The 20,752-nt window shown below is 39.3% G+C and overlaps 3 protein-coding genes across 4 annotated transcripts; all 3 read left to right on the top strand.

Moving 5' to 3' along the window:
- Nucleotides 1–3,565: 3,565 nt before the first annotated feature.
- On the top strand, nt 3,566–9,147 carry stc1 (stanniocalcin 1). Of its 2 annotated transcripts, none has more exons than XM_033973126.2 (4): nt 3,566–3,849; nt 5,012–5,151; nt 5,232–5,443; nt 5,871–9,147. In XM_033973126.2, the coding sequence occupies exons 1-4, from the start codon at nt 3,735–3,737 to the stop codon at nt 6,166–6,168; spliced, it is 765 nt and encodes a 254-aa protein (XP_033829017.1). In that variant the 5' UTR covers nt 3,566–3,734; the 3' UTR covers nt 6,169–9,147. The 2 variants fall into 2 exon arrangements, with proteins under 2 accessions (XP_033829017.1, XP_033829016.1); XM_033973125.2 differs by having other exon boundaries at nt 3,572–3,849; nt 5,009–5,151; nt 5,871–7,677.
- A 4,202-nt stretch (nt 9,148–13,349) lies between these two features.
- On the top strand, nt 13,350–14,527 carry nkx2.7 (NK2 transcription factor related 7). The gene is made up of 2 exons (XM_033972508.2): nt 13,350–13,584; nt 13,971–14,527. The coding sequence occupies exons 1-2, from the start codon at nt 13,350–13,352 to the stop codon at nt 14,525–14,527; spliced, it is 792 nt and encodes a 263-aa protein (XP_033828399.2).
- A 2,913-nt stretch (nt 14,528–17,440) lies between these two features.
- nkx3-1 (NK3 homeobox 1) lies at nt 17,441–18,220 on the top strand. Its single transcript, XM_033972507.2, has 2 exons — nt 17,441–17,647; nt 17,794–18,220. Exons 1-2 carry the CDS (start codon nt 17,470–17,472, stop codon nt 18,189–18,191), a joined length of 576 nt encoding a protein of 191 aa, XP_033828398.2. The 5' UTR covers nt 17,441–17,469; the 3' UTR covers nt 18,192–18,220.
- The last annotated feature ends 2,532 nt before the right edge of the window (nt 18,221–20,752 follow it).

Raw genomic sequence — 20,752 nt, 5'->3', positions numbered from 1 at the left:
AGAAACAACATACATCTGCTCTTGAGACGCTAATGAGAGACATTCATGTTTGTGAACTACGGTTGTTATTCTCTCATTTCTGATTATTTTAGAAAATAGTACAATGTCAATTTCAGTGTGTTTTAACCTGGTCAAATAAAATGATCAATACATTCAGAGCTGCCAGTTATGCTGGCAGGAAAAATGTATCTAACGTGGCGGCCATTTTTAATGTTTCGGTGCTAAAAATCCTATTTCATACCTTTTGACCTGCTTCTCAAAACTCCACCTCTAGCATACTAGCAGTAGCTGTTTTCTTCCTGCATTCCTGGCAGGTGCATGGCGACTGGTAGGCAAGAAAGTGAAGCGTGGGAGCAGCATTGTCTGTTTTGGATGTTATTTGCTGTATATGATCCACATTTCTGTTTCATATGATAAAGTATGTCACCTACCCTTTGTTTCTGGAAGACAAAAACGATACAAAGGAAAACTAAAAAGTGGGCAGATAGATGCCTGTGAATGACTGCAAAACTACTTCACAATTCTCTCTATTAGCAGACCCCATGGCAATTATTATTTTAATCAAAACCTACAAATCTAAAAATATAAGGCCAGATTTTAAATAAAATAGTTGCACGTAGCATAACTGCTAATATATGGTCACTGGAGCAGATCAGCGGTGGCCTCGAGATGAGAGACCAGAGACGGGAGATTCAGTGAGTTTCAATTCAAACTTTTATTACAGCAGAACTTGTATAATACCTTTAATGTCAATGATGACACAATTTAGTGTTATTAATTCCCTAAAAACCAAAACGTTTTAGCAAGCTCACAACCACAATCCAGGAAGTGTTTAATAGCAGCTTCAAATCTACTTATTTGACTGTTTACAGCGCAAGCAATGTTGTCGTTTTTTTTTTTGCCTTCCAAAAGGCTGTTGCAGCCGGGCATGACGTTTTTGTGACTGCTCGAATTATAAATGGTTGGCCAACGCTCCGGAGGAAATCAAACCCCAGTGAACTTATACCTGATGAGCTCTGTATGGAATACAATAACAATTCAACAACAAGTCAATCTGACGTTGTTAGTGGATCATGTGGCAAGAGGAGTCATATCCAGGTTTTTTTCCACAGTGTAGTGTCTAAGTGTTAAATAAGCTGCTGTCTGTCCCATGTTCACCCACAGCAGGTTGGCGAGTGTTAAAACATGTGCACTGTAATGTTTAGGTCGTCGTGTTGCAGAGCTGCTGTGTTTTCATTCCAGCTCCAGATGTATAGCCTGCAATGCTGCTCATATTGGATACACATTCAGGAATGGATTTCCCTTGAGTTTTAGTGTTATGTTCAAGTCATACAGCCATCTGTCTGGACAAAAACACCCATTCAACAAGAGGAAATGTCAAAATAGACCACTAGGTTCTTTTAGTATCATGTGATGAACGTGTTTCTTAAAAAATAAAAAACTTTTTTTTTTTAAATTTTGGCACAAATACAATAATGAGTTCAATGCTCAACACATGACACTGATGACAGTGCATCCTCTGCATTTGCATCTTTTCATGCACTAATTTATTCATTTCACAGCAATTCACAATCTCCTACTTTTAAGCCTCTTGTTTAAAAGGACAAAATAGTGGACATTCATCAGATCACAGCAACACCTGAATAGTCAACAAATGATTAACCCAAACAACAATGTAACATTATCTCTAGTGCCAGCCATTACCTAATGGTCATTAAAAGTATAAAAAAACGGAAAGGGAGTTCAACATGGATGCAATGTGTCCTCTACTCAGAAATCAGTTCGTCCAACTCACTGAAAATGAATGCATAATGTTCCCTGTGAGGTACGCAGCAGGTTTGTCCTCTCCGTGAACTCTGCCCTCCATTTCAAGCTTGCCAGTATTGTTTGTTATAGCTCTAAAAAACACAGAGAGCCAACTTCTTCTACCTGACAAAGGAATACATTATCCTTTCCCCAAAAGGACACACAACTGGTCTTCTCAAATGTGTTTGTGGTATGGCTTCACTCCAGAAAGGGAAGAGCGCTGTGATGTGCTAACAAGACAATCCAGACTTTCAGACTCATGAATAAACGCACTTTCAGACAAGTTTACTCAACGGACTTCTTTGCATCAAGCATCCAAAGCAAAAACAAACAAATGCAGTTGAGTCTGATATCGGAAAGCAGCACAGCAGCAAAGCACTTAGACCTTACAGCAAGAAGCTCCTGGGTTAAATGCACGGACTGGATGTCTATGAGGTTTCTTTTGAGTACTCTGGTTTCCCCTACCACTAAAACATGTAAGGTCTCCTCTGAGACCAGGACTCCCTTCACTATCCTGTTTAAATAAAGATGCATAGTAACAATCATAAAAGCAGCATACTCAAGTGTTTTACAAGTTTAAAATAGACTTTGTGGGATTGCCACAGCAAATAATTAGTATAATCCTAGTGTGTGAAACTGCTTTGTTAATCCAGATAGCCTTCCTGGTCCAAATCCTTTCATTTGTCTTGGCTTGAGGCTGGTCAGAAAAAGTACAGCCTCTTCTGAACTATGCTTGATAACATGATTCATCTATAGTTTAAATCTAGTTAGTTTATTCTGTAGAAGCTGAAGAGTACATGCTGCAGATGATAAACACTTTTGTTCCTGTCAGTTCTCTTTAATGGTATTTTAGCCATTTCTTCACAAAAGGCACTTTAATGGTTATCATGTTGATGTCCTTCACGGTGGGTCCCACAGAACAGCGATAATAGTAGACCATAAAAAAGCTCATTCATTAGAGTCATATTATCTTTTCATTACAGTGGCTCTGGTGCAGCTGGCTTCGACCCACATTTGGATCCCCTCATAGATAGATAAGGTGCCAGCATGACACCGTGCCCAGCTTCTGACAGCTCTCAGGGAAAACTTTTCGCACCAGCAGTGCCAGAGACCAGCCAAAGATAGTATACTTTCTTTGGCAGTACAGGAAAATTAGCAATAATTACTAGTAAAAAGGCTATGCATTTTTGCGTAGAGGTTGACTAATTTCTGTCTTCCTCCAGTTGTGTTTGCTGTAGTTTCAGAGATGTGGTAGAATTGGTCAATAACACCATCAGCTGCCAATGAAGAAAGCAACTATAGGCTGTCTTTAGATAAATGAGCCAGGTCTGAGCAATGGCATCTATTTTAACAAAATAGTTCTGATAAATCTTAATGAATTCCCCCCCCCCACACACACACACACACACACACACACGCACACACACACACACACACACACACTGAGTCTGGAGGCGGATAGTAGACTAGGATTAGTGTGACTGCCCTGCAGCTGCATATTAGATATGCTGTAGGCCTACACTACTCCATGGTTGATTATGACTTAAATAGCATTACACGATACACGATTAAAACTTTATGTTAAATGTCACCCATAAACAGTTAGGCTACATTTTGTTTAAGTGATTTATCAATTAGTCAGTGCAAAGACGGGGAGCTGGGTCTAAAACGCGGCTCTGTGATTGGTCCACAGCAGGACTCGTAACATGTAGCGCTTCCATATAAACCCGGGCACACTTGACATCGCCGCTATCTGTCATGCAAGTCAAAGGATAGTGAGGAGTCCAGTGTAAAGAGGTCCTTGTAGCCTTCAGTAAATTAGTCCTGTTCTAGCTCTCTTCAAGCTCTTTGGAGCGCTGTTATTCTATTACGCACGAAGCAAGAGGCACGTCTTCACGGTTACTTCTGTCATCTGTCTTAAGAAGACGATGTCTTTGAGAACCGGAGTTCTTCTCCTGATGGTGCTGATTGCATCTGCCTATGAACTGGATCAGAACGAGTCCTTTTCGCCCAGAAGAGCCCGCTTTTCTGCTAACAGCCCTTGTAAGTACCGTGGCATCTGTCGGCAGAGCTCAGAGAGAGTGAACGCTTTGCTTTAAAACTGTTCATTTTATCTTATCCGTAGCCTACTCCGTTGAAAATACACATGCATATTTGGTCTAAATCGCTTTTCTATGTAAATGTGCGCATTGTTGAACAGGGGCAGCTGCGAGAGGGACGCTGTGCTTTAGCCGGCGTCCTGCCGGCAACAGATGACACCTGAGGTGCAGACTGTTCGGCTCAAAATTTGGCTTTGTATTGCACATTTTAGACAGCCGGGTGGATTTGAATGGCTGCAGGCTACCCATTATACATCTTCAATTATCTTGAGTCTAAATTAAGTTTCTACTGTGTTTATTTTTCTAATTACTGAAAAAAATAGGATGGTGAAATAATCATAACAATAATAATAATAATAAAAATAAAAATAACACAAAACCGTCCTGTAACGCGTAAAAAAGTATGTCATACTCTTCTGAGTGTATGTGCATATGGTTGTGCAGCTAGAGCTCATTCAAAGGCAGAGGCTGGTAGGCCTACATTAGATGCTCTTTGTGTTCTGCAAGAACTGCTTCATCATCATAGGATTTTCATTTCCCTTATTTTATTTGAAAGAATAATCTTGCATGCCCTGAACTAAGAAAGATTTAAGGGTTGAACGCATTACCAGGAGGAGACATGTTGCCTGTTAGATGTACCAGAGTACAGAATTGTGTTGTGTCTATTATTGGGTGATTACAGGACTAATTATAATAAATGCATTACCACTCAGAGTGTTCCATGTATTAATTACAAGGTAAAGGGATAAATAGCTCTGTGCCTCACATGTTGAGGTGTGAGTAGTTTTCTTGTCATATTAGATATGTGAAGATGAATATTAATTAACAATAACAGTATACACTAAGTTGGTAAAGTGTCAGTGTGCCACTATGTGTCTACTATTATAATGCTACTTTTATGTGGCACACATTTGTCTGTAGTCTTTGCATTTCTGGTGCTGATTATTCAGCAGAATATAGGCCACTGCCACAGGAGAAGAATGCCTTTGTCTTTGTGTACATGGTGTTTTTGTCTGAAGTCATTGGTGCAGTGTGTTGAAGTGTGCACACTGTGCAGTGATTCCAGTGTTCTCTCGTGCTGATGGTTCGCTCTCTGTCCACAGCAGATGTGGCGCGCTGTCTCAACAGTGCCCTACAGGTCGGCTGTGGCGCCTTTGCCTGCTTAGAGAACTCCACATGTGACACAGATGGCATGCATGACATCTGCAAGGCCTTTCTGTACAGTGCTGCTAAATTTGACACTCAGGTATGCTCACTCCATTTTGTAATGTTTAATGAGCACTGTTGTTGATGCTAACCATGTGAAGCATTGCCATTGTCTCACAGGGAAAGGCATTTGTGAAAGAGAGCCTTAAGTGCATTGCCAATGGCATCACCTCGAAGGCATTCCCCTCCATCCGCCGCTGCTCCACCTTCCAAAGAATGATCTCCGATGTCCAGGAGGAGTGCTACAGCAAGCTGGACATCTGTGCTGTGGCCCGCTCCAACCCTGATGCTATTGGTGAAGTGGCCCAGCTGCCAAGTCACTTTCCTAATAGGTAGGATTAATCCACTCCAGCAAGTATGTTAATAGCTGCTCAACATGCTTGAGCCAATGAGAAATGCTCTTTAGAGAAAATGGAAAGATATAGGGTTGTACAAAAACCTTGACTTTACGCTATTTATCTGGTATGCTAGGAACAACAGATGAGTAAGGTAGTTTTGATTTATGGGTTTAGGCTTCCATATTTTAATTCATAGAGAATAGCTAAATAGGTATCTCAGGTTTGGATTTGCCACTGTATTGTCTGAGGATTGCATCCCAGGAGTGGATACAATGGGATTGGAGAGGAACGCCCATGAATGGTAACAGTCTATGCAGGCATCAGATATGGAGAAATCCACATAGACAAGCTATATGGGGTTTCTCTTTGGGGTGGTGACTGAGTGGGTTAAGCCCTGACCCCGTGTGCTGTTGTGTTGCAGGTTTTATGGAAAGCTCCTCCAGAGCTTGATGGACTGTGATGAGGACACAGTGGAGCGCGTCAGGACCAGCATGGTGGCACGTCTGGGCCCCGAGATGAGCATGCTTATTCAGCTGTTGCAGAGCAAGCCCTGCCCGTCCACTGCTGGGGCCGCAGCTGCCGCCATCCCCACTGGAGTGGAGGGCCGTGGGAGCTGGCGGTGGGCCATGGGTCCCCATATGTACAAGTTCCAACCTAATCTGCGGAACAGAGACTCTGCCAGTCACTATGGCAAAAAACGGTCTGTGGGTGACTCCTAACTTCACTTAGAAGAACTGCCTCCTGTGCAACCATCAACAGGCTCCTCTGTCCAGGAGCTGCCAAACCCATCCTCTGCTTGTCTGGACGTTTCTTGAATATGCATCACTAGGTAATGCCCATAAAGAGATCTGAATTTGATAGTTATACCCCACCCAAATATGTCCTCCTCAGTTAATGTTAAACATGTGGCTGTTAAAGTTGTGCTAATGCCTATTTTTCATTCAAGAAATAACAGCCTAATATGTTGATATTTTCATGTGTTAAAAGTGAAGAACATCATGATTTGAACTGTCCATAAAAAAAGACATTTATTGATTATAGATTTAGATTTATAGATTTATTATTCCTTGATAGTAACTCAATTTAGTGTTAGGTTGAGCTAATATTTCAGTGATACGTCCTGTTAAATTGTGAGCATGTGAAAATGAATTTCATGTCATTTTGACGATAACTTAAAACTTCTAGACTAAATGTACTGTAAACTATATAATCTTAGACAGCCATTAGTAGCCCTCTAAAAGAGTGTGGTCTTTATGTTTGATGGCAACCTTTTAGGGGCTGCTTTAACTGACCAAAAACTTCAAACTGCCCTGAATGCTATTCATATAATACCAAAATCGTCAATAGCTATAGCACTTACAACTGTCTGCTTATTCTGATGCTAGAAGTAGCCATGGTCATGCGTTACAAATCAAAACTGCACACATTGATTGATCGAGGCATGGCCAAATCTATGCATCAGGAAAAGTCAATTTAGCATATGTTTATCCAGGCACTTGTAATGAGTAAGACTGTTGAGCTCTTTGCATAATATGTTAGTTGTACTGAATCTATATGTTTATTGCAGTTGTGTATGTGTGATAGCTTGTTAGCATGTTCACCAGTGAGAATAGAGCAGCCATTTCCTGGGACTGTTGACCATCACTCTCTGTGGTGAAGCACATATACATTAAGATGAGGAATGACTATTTTAAAAGCCTTGTTAGGATTATATTTATTTTCCTACTATATTATTTAATGTCTGTTTAATTTTTATGCATTATTGTAGATTCATTTGGTTTACAGATGCCAAAAATAAGAGCTGACTTTCTGGTGACTGAATGGGACCCATGTCATGACTCTGTGCTGGCCATAGGGGAACACGGATGGTCATTCAAGTCAGTGATCTAGTTACAGGACCATGACTAAAGACAATGCTACTTAATTAAACTTATCAAAAAGCATCAGGACTGCAGCAGATAGGACTGCATCTTTGCAACATGCACAGCCTCATCAGTAAATGATCACACAATGCAAACACCAGCATCACATTTACTTAGTTAAGTAATGGTTTTGAAGCACTTCAGTCAGGGAAAATAAGTATTACTCAAAAATAGCTGTTTTTGTTTGTCTGTCTATATGGGTTCAAAACCCAATGGGTGTTTTAGACTGTCCCAGACCATCCAGTGCAAAAACCTAAATTAAAATGAATTTCAGTGCTCAAAAGGACGAGAAGGACTGTAAGCTGTGGCCATAGAGGGAAAGCATTAAAAAAACACCTTCAACAATGAGACAATCATTAAAAAAAGTAAAGTCACAGGACTGGCTATGATGCTGGTGTTTATTTTACACATTTGGGGATTGGCCTTAGCTATTTATCTGATGTGATGCTGCACAAATAATGCTATACTGAATAGTTCAGATGCATTTTAAACATTACATACAATGTAAATGGGCCTGAAACCGATCTTGTGGGAAAAGTAAGTTAACTTACTGTCATGTTACAGCCAGAAAAAAAACGACTGTTTCTCTCTCAGTGTCTATAGCTATGTTAAGAATTCCAAACTATGCAATAATCTCACGTACAAGGATCACAGTGACAGAAATGAATCTTTCCTTTGTCCATTGCCAGCTGATGCTGTGTTTCCGGTATACCCTGAAAGCTTTTCATTTTCTGGTGATTCTCCCAAATATTTTTTTTCTGCTTTGCTTCATCTGAGTGTGTGAAAAGAGATAGCTATGGAGGAGTTTGAAGACATGAGCTCCAGTGACACTGTTGTGTGTTTAGCTTATATTTTTGTTAAATATGCACTTTGCATCTTAACCACTATAAAGGGCATTTATTCACAGAGTGCATGTGCAATCCAAGCCTTTTTTATTTGGGCAGTGAATGGAAATCCATTGGTATATCTCACATCCCGAAGGGCCATGGCTGACTGAACTATGTTTGTATGGGATAGTCCATGGGACACTCCAAAGCCCATTAGCTGCTGCTAACTGTTACTTCTGTGTGATGTTGTATGGATGTCCTTCTGCTGTGGCCACACAGTAAACTCAGAAACCAGTTCACATCATGCTTTGGCACATTTAATGTCTTCTCATGTTTTTTTTTATTTATTTTCTATATGCATTCCTTGTAACAAACATATTTTGGCTAGGGCAAATTGACTGTTTCTCCGCTAAGACAACTGTAACAGATTCTCAGAGAATGTATTTGTAAATGAATGTCTGTCTATGATGAAAGCATGCCCAGGTTTACTGACCATGAAGGAAATTAGGCAAAAACACAAACTGGAACAAAGACTTTACTTTGTTACTCGTGTAGATAAGTGGTACAGGATTGTTAAATTGCCCCCATGGTGACTTTGGTGAAACCAGTTAAAAACACTTCTGGCACTTATGGTACTCTCTCCTCTCAAGACTTGAACTAGATAAATGTTGTTGTGCTTAAACTAAATCAAAGCTTCGGTGACTAGTAAAGTTTATTTTGTATTCATATGAATATATATAAATCTATATATTATAAGTGAGTTATTTTATTATGAAGCTTTTCAGGAGATCACAGATGTTCCTGATACAGATGCTATGTAACGCATGATTGACCCTTGTGAATCACTTGCACTTTAATATATGCCCATTGACATATATACCCATACTGTGTATATGTTGGGGTTTTCTCTGTACTGAAAAACACATCAGTCATGTGTCTTTTGCTGAACTGAAATAAAATATTTATCTGAACATTTTTATAGTTCTTTTTTGTTTTTAAATATTCTCCTTAATATGTACTTTACACTAGCATGAAACCTACTCAAGTAATGCTCAGTCATTACCCCATGTTTTGAAAGCACAGACAGTCGAGATGCACCAATCCAGCTTTTTAGTCCTGATAGATACTTTGTACCTGCAGATAAATTAAAAGACATTTAATGTATGACAACAATCCAATGTTATGTAACTTCTATTTACACTACAAGTAACTACAGAACTCCCTTGTATAAATAAACATTTTGGGCCAACATTAATTACTGAATAATGGTATTATCAGTTATTACCATAAGAGTCTGATGTGTGGAGTCTAGCCATTGGGTAGCTCCACCATGTCATGTTTACCAATACAAAATCATTTTTAAAACAAAGCAAATTATTAATTTATACAAGCTATATGGTCACGTTGGCGAAGCTTTACATTAGGTTTAGGGTTCGGATTAGGTTTTGAAAATCAAGTATTAGTAATATGCTGCAGCAAGTATTGGTGTTAGAGTGGATATCCCCATCAATTATCATCTGCAATGTAAAGGCACAACAAGGATGTCAGCTGAACTGATATAATGTAACCTAAACTACTGCAGCAAACCAGCTTTGGTCGTGGTGCATCCCTAATTAAAACTGTGACTAAATGTGCCACTAATATTTTGATGAATTCTTCCACCTGTGATTTGTGTTTTTCTCATTTAATGGTGTGATTCTGGCGCACTGATACACACCCTGTCATGGTTACACCACAGCCTCAGTGTTATGTGGGTGTGACGAATCCTACAGGACAAGACATGGACGACAGTGAACAGCACCTTCAAATGAAAATGTACTTTGTGCTAAACTTGAACACGAAGGAGCTGAAACTGCAAAGTGCCTGTGTGCTGGGAGAGCCTGAGGAAAAGAAGAGGCCGAACGCAAGAGGCTCAATAGACGCTAATCTCAGTCAGAAGGAGATATAATTTCATGCCTATTTAGAGACAAGTCCTGAAGGGCTTTTTCATTCTCCGCACCACACTGCCATCATCGTGGATAGGTGATGCAGCGCTTCTGTCCTCTATAAAGACACATCCACTCATCAATGGAGAACATAATCAAAGCTGTAATTTTTCCACACGGTCAGTTAGCTTCCTACGTCTTCTCTGTCAGTCTTCACTGCCCCCTTACATATGTGTTAGCGAAGCACTGGGTAACTTTTCAAAGCAATTCACTGCCTCTGACACAGAAAACATCTTGTTGCCAGGAAACATAGGAGCAGATTTTTGACCCTGCCTATTCACACTGTTGGACCTCTGCCGAGAGTATGGCAACCCTGACAATGAGAAACACACAGCAATAATGAAAAAATTATCAAATTAGAAAACCATTATACAGTTGCAATTCATACCATCTGCTTGCGTTAATTCATTGTCACCACAGACAGGGCCAATCACAGCAGATTGCACTGTGTAAAAACTAGAATCAACCTCAAACAAAAGATACAAATGCTTTAAGGTATCTATATATGACTGTAGAAATTGTATGACACAGCCTGTTCATAACATATTCAGCACTGCACACATATGATCAGTGGGACAAATGAACAATGCATTATGGTTAGTGTGGTACGGCTAATTTACTCATTACATTCTTCCTCTTCTGAATCAAACTTGTGGCATATTCATCAGCAGTGTGACAAATTAGATGTGCAGTGAAATGGGGTATGAAGCACATTGAGAGATTAGATCCAATCCTACCAGCATTCACTCTCCCCTCATTTCTGTGGGGAAATACCCAAGGACAGCTCAAGAAAATTACATCAAATTTTTGCTGAACAGAGTGGCACAGACACAGCATGAAAGAGATTAAATACAGCAGTTTCTGGTTATACCAAAGAAGCCTCATATGTCTTGAAATGAATCTCTCTCAGTAATTATCTCTAAGTGTCAGGCCTGCATCTAACTGCATTGTCAAGGCATAGTTCACTGCAGGACCTTAGCTGGATGTATAGGGAGCCTTTACAGGGTATTTATATGAGCAATTATCAGCAGACCCAGTGAGAATTTCAGAAAAACTGGCTAAATATGCACAGGAAAGATGGCCATGAAGAGGTAATAAAGAATAGTCGTCATTTTCCTTGTGGAGTGTGTGAGTGCCAGTGATGCCTTTTGAGTTTTCATAGTGGTGTAGAGACATCTAGTGGTGGCACCATAAAAACAAACGGACTATTCTTTGTAATGTAATGAAATGCACAGCCTGTATGCTATTTTTAGACTGTAGAAAAAAAAATCGAACTCATAATGAACCATTTCAAGTAAGGGTTGAATGGAAAACTAGTATAAATCTGTTAAGAATGAAAAGGACAATACAAAACAAAAGACTCATACTGATTGTAAATATCTATCTATATTCTGAGAGGTTGGTGTGCATATGCAATGACAAAAAGGTGAAAAATGGTCCACTTCTGCTGATGAGATTGTCATTGTCCCTCTCAGTCTGATGTACATATTACAGTATTGGCCAGAGGCAGGTTTAGTTACATATGCTGCGATGTCCCTCTTTCTCCTCTTTCAGGAGCCATCACCCATCTATTTTCATGCATGATGAATTAGGGGTATTTTGTGGCAAACTTAACTTAGCAAGTGTCTTAAATTACAGCTGAGCAACAAATGGAGGAAGGAAAGGCATAAGTTTGGACAATACATGCAGGAGGAGGTAAAATACACAGGGCATCGCCATGAGCACTCTCTGAACACTGATGATGATGATGAAGTAATTTAGCCATCAAACTAGACACCCACAATCCCCCAAGGTGTCAAACTGTTCTCCAGGCCTCCATTTCCCTCCTCGTTTGAAGTTCAGGTTTCAAGGTCTGTGACTGCAGACTATGCGGTGAGTTTGTTTGACACTAAGTGACAATTGGTGAGCATCGTGTTTTTAAAAGTTTGGATTTACTTCTATTGACTCTACACTGCAGAGATGTGATGGTTGTGTTCTGAGTTATTGAGATGAACCTAGATTTTGGCTATATTTTGGCTAGATTGGCTATATACAATTATCTGAGGAAACACATAATTAAAAGCTTTTTCTTGGAAGAAGCTAAAAAAAACAAAACATTTTACTGTAACACGCACAGTTTTTAATTTTAAGCGAAAATGTACTTTTTTAACTTTTGAGATGATCACTGATACGCGCTGTTTCACTGAGTAACTGGAATGATTCTTTGGCTGATGAGAATAATCTGACATATGTTAGGTCTGCAATAAAGTTCTTGTTTCCCGTGTACAATATGGGGCAGTAGTTCAGTTATAGTTCCATAATGTTTATTTAGGCTGTAGTAGTTGTAAGAATATTCTGAATATTAAATCCGCAGCTGTCAGACAAACATGTCCCATTAGAAGTCGATGTTCTTCAGGCCTGTAGGTCTTCGTGCGCGGGCTGGGGCACAGCCCGTGTCTGGCCTTGTTCCTGTGCTCGGACCCACGCGCGTCTCGGCCTCAGTCATGCATTACCGCCTGGCGCCGCGGCCTCTCCACTTCCACAACATCAGGTGTAATGTTACTGTTTGTTGTGGCCTCTAACACTAATAATGAGTCTGGAAAACAATGTTGATGGTAAAGCTGTTCAACATCACCGAAGATCACTCAACCCCCGAGGAGCAGCGCGCTGATTAAAAGGCTTTACTGAGCTGACCTGGCGCCCAGCACATGCTGAAACTGGACATAAGACCTTGCTCAAGCTGGACATAAGCCCTTTAAACGGTTTAGTAGCGTACATTAAAATAAGCTATCATAATTATTGGCTTATTGAGTGAATGTCAGTTCATATTTTAGCCTTGTTTGGGTTTGTTGGTTTAAAACGCAGGATCAACCCTGATCAAAGCATGGGCAACATTAGGCCAGTTGTATTATTGTTAGAATGATGTTGATATGAACAGTGGCTGTAGTGGAGATGAGTTCGTACTGGGAGAGCTGATCTTGCTGATCTTGAAAGATGAGAAGGCGCTGTGCACTGGGTGTTGGCTCGTATTGTTGAAGGAGGGTGACAGATAACCCTGTTCTCTTGGACCCCTGATTCCACACTTAACAAACCCTGACAGCACTCAGTCAGTGGACAGCCCAGCGCGCAGCACCTCTCATCCACGGCGTGCGTAAAGGCCGAAACCCGTAATTCTCTGGTGACAGGGATGTATTCCGGCGCAACAATCTCGACACCTTTTTCTGTAAAGGATATTTTAAATTTACAACAAGATTTTGAAAATGAGCTTCTAATGACAGACCAAGTCGTTCCAATAAACCATCACGTGTATCGCACCTCGCCCAAAGATTTTTACGAGTTGCAGCCAAGGCCGTGTCCGATGGAGATGTGTGAAAACACACCCTCCCAAAAAATATCAGAGCAGGACGTCACACTGAAGTTTGGTAAGAAATTCGAGCATTTATTTTTGCTAGTTTTTGCTTCTTTTTTTTTTCAAATAGCATACACCCATTAATGGGACATTTACACGAACAAACAATAAGAGCAATTTGAGGCAAATGTGTGGACAACTGTTTCAGCCTGTAGCAAAAGAAAACAAACAATATTAAGTGAATTAAATATGTAGCTACTTGTAGCCAATAATATTTAACTCATTTTTTGTCTTTATAAGACGCTAAGTGTTAAAAGACAGGTAGCATCAGATAAAAGTTGGGATGCGTAAAACTTGCTTTGTACGTTAAAGTATAAAGGGCTGTCACAGGCGCATAACATGAATTAGACTCATCTGGTCTTTGTGCAGCCCTGAATATTTTTTTTTATGTTTGTACAGATGTAAATTCTCAGAACAATTCCCCGGACGTTGATGAGACGCTGAAAAGCAAAGGTCGCGCGCGCAGGAAACCGCGCGTGCTCTTCTCTCAGGTCCAGGTGTCTGAGCTCGAGCGGCGCTTCAGACACCAGCGCTACCTGTCCGCCTCAGAGCGCGAGCAGCTGGCACAAGTGCTCAAACTCACGTCCACACAAGTCAAGATATGGTTCCAGAACCGGAGGTACAAATGCAAGCGCCAGCGCCAGGACCAGTCTCTGGAGCTGGCGGGTTTCTCCAGCGCACCGAAAAGAGTGGCCGTGCCGGTACTCGTGAGGGACGGGAAGCTGTGCAACGATGGATCCCACTCCACAGCGTTTAACATGGCTCTGGGTCATTATAACTCTTTAATGCATTACGGGAACGGCAGCTTTTACGGTTACACTTACCACAGTGTGCCACAGTGCTCAGGCGCTCTGACGGCGCCAGGCCCCGGGACGCACGGACACATTTCAGAGACGGTGAACTCCGAAGGGCCCATGAGCAGCCACAGACACTTGCACAGCGTGAGCGGCTGGTGATGTCCGCTCATATCTGAACACATCAAAGCTGACTGTACATAGGCCTATGTATTTTATTTTATTTTTTTACACTTTTTAAACATTGCAATTAAACATTGAACAACTATCTCCATTTTAGGCTACCTCTGTTCTTTGTTCCAATCTTGCAATCTGCAAAAGCTGAACTTTGTCATCCAAATAAGCTACTTTATGACAGAAATTTAAAGGCACATTTTACAAATTGGTTAGCTTTACTATATGCCCATAAATAGCACAAGGTTTAGCAAACGTTAAGGCGAACGTAATGTCTGAATGTAAACCAAAGTAAAAGGACTTGCACTTCTTACAGTTACTCTCATACCAGACATAACCTGCCTATTAAAACTGGCCTGAATAATCTATTTATTTTAAATCAGCCTCATAATAATAATAATAATAATAATAATAATAATAATAATAATAATAATAATAATAATAATAATAATAATAATACACCTTGTTTCTTCGAGGGTGATCTGTGTGTAATGCAGTCATCCCACTGCCTTTGTGAGTGGAAAAGTATAGTCATGCAGAAAAACACATTGCAGAAGAAATAATGTGGTTAATTAAACAACAACACAAACGTTTTGACTGTGACAGATGTTTATCCGATCCATCAAACGGCGTTAATGGACAGCTGAACAGTAAGACTGCCCTATCAAACCCACCTCATTATTGTCCTATTCACTAATCTGCAGATAAGGCTGAGGAGCTGTTCTGTCCCAACTTTGCTTAGTAAACAAAAGCGCAGACTGAGCGGCTCTCTAACTTGTTCCCTTCACCTTTCAATCAAACAGACCCGTCCAACCTGTCAGTCACGAATAACCCACTGATACATCTCATACAAAACACTAAGTCTATCTTCTACAATCTAAATGTCCCACATAGACGAATCTTTGCTTGATCTGCCTTTTTAAATTTCCAGAGGCTGTATTATGATTTCGAGGTGAGGCAGGTTTCCCGAGGCGCGGACTGAGGAGCGTGACGTCCAGATAAGACACAGTGTAGACCGAGAGGAGACGACACGACCAGGAGATGTGATAAAGAGAAACAGTTTATACATCACCATGAGAGTGATACTGGCCACAGACCAACATCCAACTATGTGACACATGCGGACGAGTTTATAGAGAGGGGAAGATGTTCAACAACAACATTATATCATATACTGGGATAGGATTTTATAATAACACGCCTTTGGGTATAAAAAGCTGCCTTATAGTTTATCAATCATTCTCGTTATTTTGTGGGGACTTAAAGTATAAACTGTTACTGTAAAGTATAGAATATATACTGTAAATAGTTACACACACACACACACACACACACACACACACACACCCCCACACACACACACACCCACACCCCCACACACACACCCCCACACACACACACACACACACGTATATATAACGTATTTTAAAATGTGTCTTCATGTTTATTTTTTAAGGCTTTTTAAGAATTTTTAGGCTTTTTCATTTTTCACAGTTTTGCTGTAATTCTTTATTTTGTTCACAAGGAAAATTGGTGAATGAAAATATATTATAAAAAGTAGTGGAACTAGTTTTACTGACAACTATCACAATAGGCCCACTCTCGTATTGTACAAGACATGCACAGGTGTGAAACATTGTGTAATAACCAAGTCAAAAGATGCAGCGAGATCTAAGTCCAACAATCTTCTGAACAATCTCTGGTTGGACATTGTTATGACAGAAAAACAAGAGACAATTGATAGCACTGCAACTATTTGAGCAGCAACACAGAGGAACATTACTGACACAAATCACACGTTGACAAATACCTTCCTGGGCTAAAAGGTCAGAGCATTAACAGCACAATGCCACACAAAGTGACTCTTCAACAGTAATGAATTAAATGAGCTTTTTAGATTTGTTGCTATTGTATGAATTTGTTTAAAATAAAATATAACAAAGGCCTGAAATACTTATTTATATTAGTTAAGATTTAAAATAGTAGACAGTGGTACAGACAGTCACAGCCAGGTGAGCCATATCACTCTGATAATCTAAATGCTGTGTTGACAAGACAGCAGCTAATGTCTGAAGAGAGCCTGCAAGGTATTTAAAGAAAGGAGGGAGGTGGAGAACAGAAAGACATTATTTATCATGTTTATATATATATATATATATATATATATATATATATATATATATATATATATATATATATATATATATATATATATATATATATATATATATATATATATATATATATATATAGTATCTTATATAGTAATAACACATTAAATATGATATTCAAAATATTCAGTAGACATTACCAGTGTTCACACTTACAATTTCAGGATGATGCTAATGTGCACCCGGTCTGTGTATTATTGTGGCTTTGGGCTGGACTTGTTACTAAACAGTGTTTAGGTGGTGAAATTCCTGCTGAAAGAGTAAAAGAAAAGAATAAATAAATAAACACAAATGTTAATATATTTGTTTTGCAAAAACAATATACCAGTAACTGTGGTGATGGCAATGACACTTTATACTCACACTCATTATTGAAAGCTCTCAACATTCCCCACATCACCGTGGGATCAGTCAAACTCTGTAACAGAGTCCTAGAATAAACAATTAAACATGCTCAATGTGAACGATGAAGAACAGCACATAAACAGACTCTGGACAAAGGCAGTGTCCATCAGAGAGCCGTGTCTGACTACTCACCCTCACCATGTTCAAATGTGTAATATTACATTTTAATGTCTGAGCAAATCCAATAAATGAAAATAAATACAAGCTGCTAAAGTAAAAGTTGTCACTGTGTCCACCTCCTCCACCGTCAGTGACTGTCCCGCCCCTTCACTTGTATAAAATCAGACTGTGCTGGTTTGAGCAGAGACACAGCAGCCTGCAGCACTCAGGGCACTCCGTGGATTAGACCTGGAGATGTCTGCTCAAGTTAAACCTTTGACTTCTTTTCTCATAGAAGACATTCTAGCTTTCAAGGACCACACAGAACTCAAAAACAAATGGTGCTTTCCGAAGACAGAGACATGTTCAGAGTGGGCAGAGGAGCGGATATCAGAAGAGTGTAACTCAGACAGCACCAGTGACATGCAGACAGGTGAGTCCCTACACAACACGGGTGATATTTTAGGATGAATTAAGATGTACTCAAACATTCTTATTTAACCTAACTTAACACTATTTTATAGACAGCTCTGATAAAAGTGATATGTGAGTTTTTAATCTGTGTTAACCTTTTTACAGACTCTATGGATGTCCCCTGTGCCAGCTCCTCTGAGTCCTCCGGCCCCTGTCCCGATGGCAGACAGAAGCGCTCTAGAGCAGCGTTCACTCACCTTCAGGTGATGGAGCTGGAAAAGAAGTTCCACCATCAGAAATACCTATCTGCCCCGGAGAGGGCTCACTTAGCCAGTGCCCTGAGACTGACTGAGACCCAGGTAAAAATCTGGTTTCAGAACCGCAGGTACAAGACCAAACGCAAGCAGCAAACTGAGTTTTCAAGAGAAATGTTTAAAGTGGACGAGATGGTTCAAAGAGACAATTTTGTGAGAGCTACTTTGCTCACATCTTTCTGTAAAACCTACCAGTGCAGTCCATATCCTTGGGACTATGGTTCCATGTGGGGCCTAACATTATTGTAGAAATTAAGAAATTAATTGTTATCCAGTGGTACAACAATTATATTATTTTACGGTGACTTAACAGAAACCCTTCAAAGGTTTTAAGCACAAGATAATAATCCATGTATATTTATATGTATGTATAGTTATTCAATTTTTAAATTATTCTGTATAAATATTGTAAAAAAAAACAAAAAAAAAAAAAACACAAAAAACCAAACAGAGTACTGCAGATTTTAAATACTTCTTCAATGCAACATTTTTCCCCATAGTGCGCTAAACAAAGATATGGTTGATAAGATTTCAGAAAGCACACTCAAAATGTAGGCAGCAGAATGATTGAAATTCTTTGAAGAGTTTTGTATGTGATTAGATAGATATGATTTGGTTTTTGAGGGTTGTGACTCATTAGACACTTAAATGCCACAGTGAAGACCGAGCAGTGTCTAATCTTATAGTAACTGAACCAGTTCTTTAGCGAGAGTCACACTGTTGGAAGTGTGTATGTTGTGTGTAGGAGAACCCTGTAAATGTAAAATAAAGTATGCATACATCCTTTGCTTTATCTTTCCACTACATTATGTTTTAAACGGACATTTGACTGAGGCTGGTCACCGGGTTCACTCATAGAAGTCTTCAGGGCCAGGCTGAAAGATTATACTGGTAAATCAGGACAAAACCTAGACTGAAGAGACAACCTTACTTCTATTATATATCTGACGCATTTCACTGAAACAATAAACACAAAGAAATAAAGGGATAAAGTGGCCAACACCTCCACAAATAAATAGATGCCTTATGTAAAAGCAGCTGCTCTACTGATTTTATGGATTTAGGACAAAGAGGTAATTAGACATGAAGAGGGCTCTGATAACATCTGTTTTGACGGCTGTATGAATCTGACAGTGTCTCTCTGCCATACACAGTCAGGCTCATCAGATAAAGGAGAGGCTTAAGGTTACAAAAGGCACAGTTATTGTACTTAGTATTGTAATACCTGCACTTCCGCCAACCTAAACACAGTATCGTCACATAGTACAGCAAACCAAAAATAACCTCCACTTGTATTTCCTTATCTGCCGTTTCACTTTATCAGCATCAGTTGCATCTAAACAAGGATATGGACTAAATAAAATATGATGTAAAAATTCAAGAGGAATCCATTCACTAACAGCACTTAAATAAGTCCAGATTAGTTTGACACTTCTGTTAAACAACAACCAGAAATGTAATATTCTGTCCCATTTTGAAATGGTGTTAAATTGTTATTGTTAGTACATTCCTGAACATTTAAAAATGATTTGTCTAAGTAGGTTTCCATTTAAAACCTGCTCATCTTAAAAAATATCAGGTAGAAAACAAGAAGTATTTCTGCAATAAGTATGGTGTAGTCTGGAGCCCCGGTACTGTTCTTCAAGGTGGTCAACGATGCTTTGAAAAACATCTAGATCTCCAAACAGATAACAGAGAAAACCAAAGCAAACCATAAAGACTGCCTTTGTCACTGACTCAATATGCCATGACTAGCTGACAATTTCACAGGGACAGATAAGATGTGTGGAGTTTTCTCATAAACTTATTTCTATAGTGTAATTTGAGCTTCCATGTTACCATCTTTCCAACTGTATATATCGTTTTACATCAACAGATACACAATACTGCATCATATTTGGAAATGTTAAACAAGGGTTTTATGCTTGTCCAGTCTTCTTCTTATCCATGTCATCAACATGAACCAAGACGTTTAACTTGAGATTAAAACATGACAAGAAAAGAGAACAAGGGCTGAGGGTCTGTTTGTCTCAGATAAACATGCTTTAGGTGGAGAAGGGCTAAAACTAAACATCGTAGGACAGTTGTGTTATACCATCAGTGTACGTGTCCCAAAGCAGGTTTGAAAAAGTTTAGTCTCCATCTTACAATCAAATCAGTCTAAATGAGTCCTCATGATGTACCATTTCAACTTGTAGTACCACTTTTGGCATCTTCATATATACAACTGAACAAAAAGCAGGAAATATGCACATGAACAGATAAGAACATGTTAAATTCAGTGGAACAGAGGCAGTGAGTGACGTTTTTATGGATCCCAGGAAGACTAGCAACCACTTGGTGGAAGCTAATGGGAATAAAGAATAAAGATTAAGGGTTTTGTAATGATGTTGTTGTGTTATTGAGTCGTTTTAGTAGTCAGAAATCAAAACATCAACGTAATAATAAATAAGCCTGTTTATTATATGGCTTTTTTCTTTACACTAAAATCAAACTTTGCTCAACTAAAACAAATCCCCTGTGGTCTGTTTTGATCTGAAGTTCTGCATGGATTAAAAAAGCGTACAATATAGTGTGTGTCCTACCTTACCCACTCACCAACCTATATTGGAGCTGCAGTTATCTTATCAAGGCGGTCCATTGCAAATAAATAAATAAATCAATCAATCAATAAAAAAACACACACATATATATATATATATATATATATATAGTTTTTTTTATTTATTTTTTATTTTTTTGCAATGGACATGTTTTTATATATATATATATATATATACATATACATACATATATATACATATACATAT

Source organism: Periophthalmus magnuspinnatus, chromosome 9, assembly GCF_009829125.3.
Source record: "Periophthalmus magnuspinnatus isolate fPerMag1 chromosome 9, fPerMag1.2.pri, whole genome shotgun sequence".
In the NCBI taxonomy this organism is placed as follows: Eukaryota; Metazoa; Chordata; class Actinopteri; order Gobiiformes; family Gobiidae; genus Periophthalmus; species Periophthalmus magnuspinnatus.
Note: the sequence above shows the minus strand (reverse complement) of the source record. Positions and strands in the feature narration are given on the sequence as shown.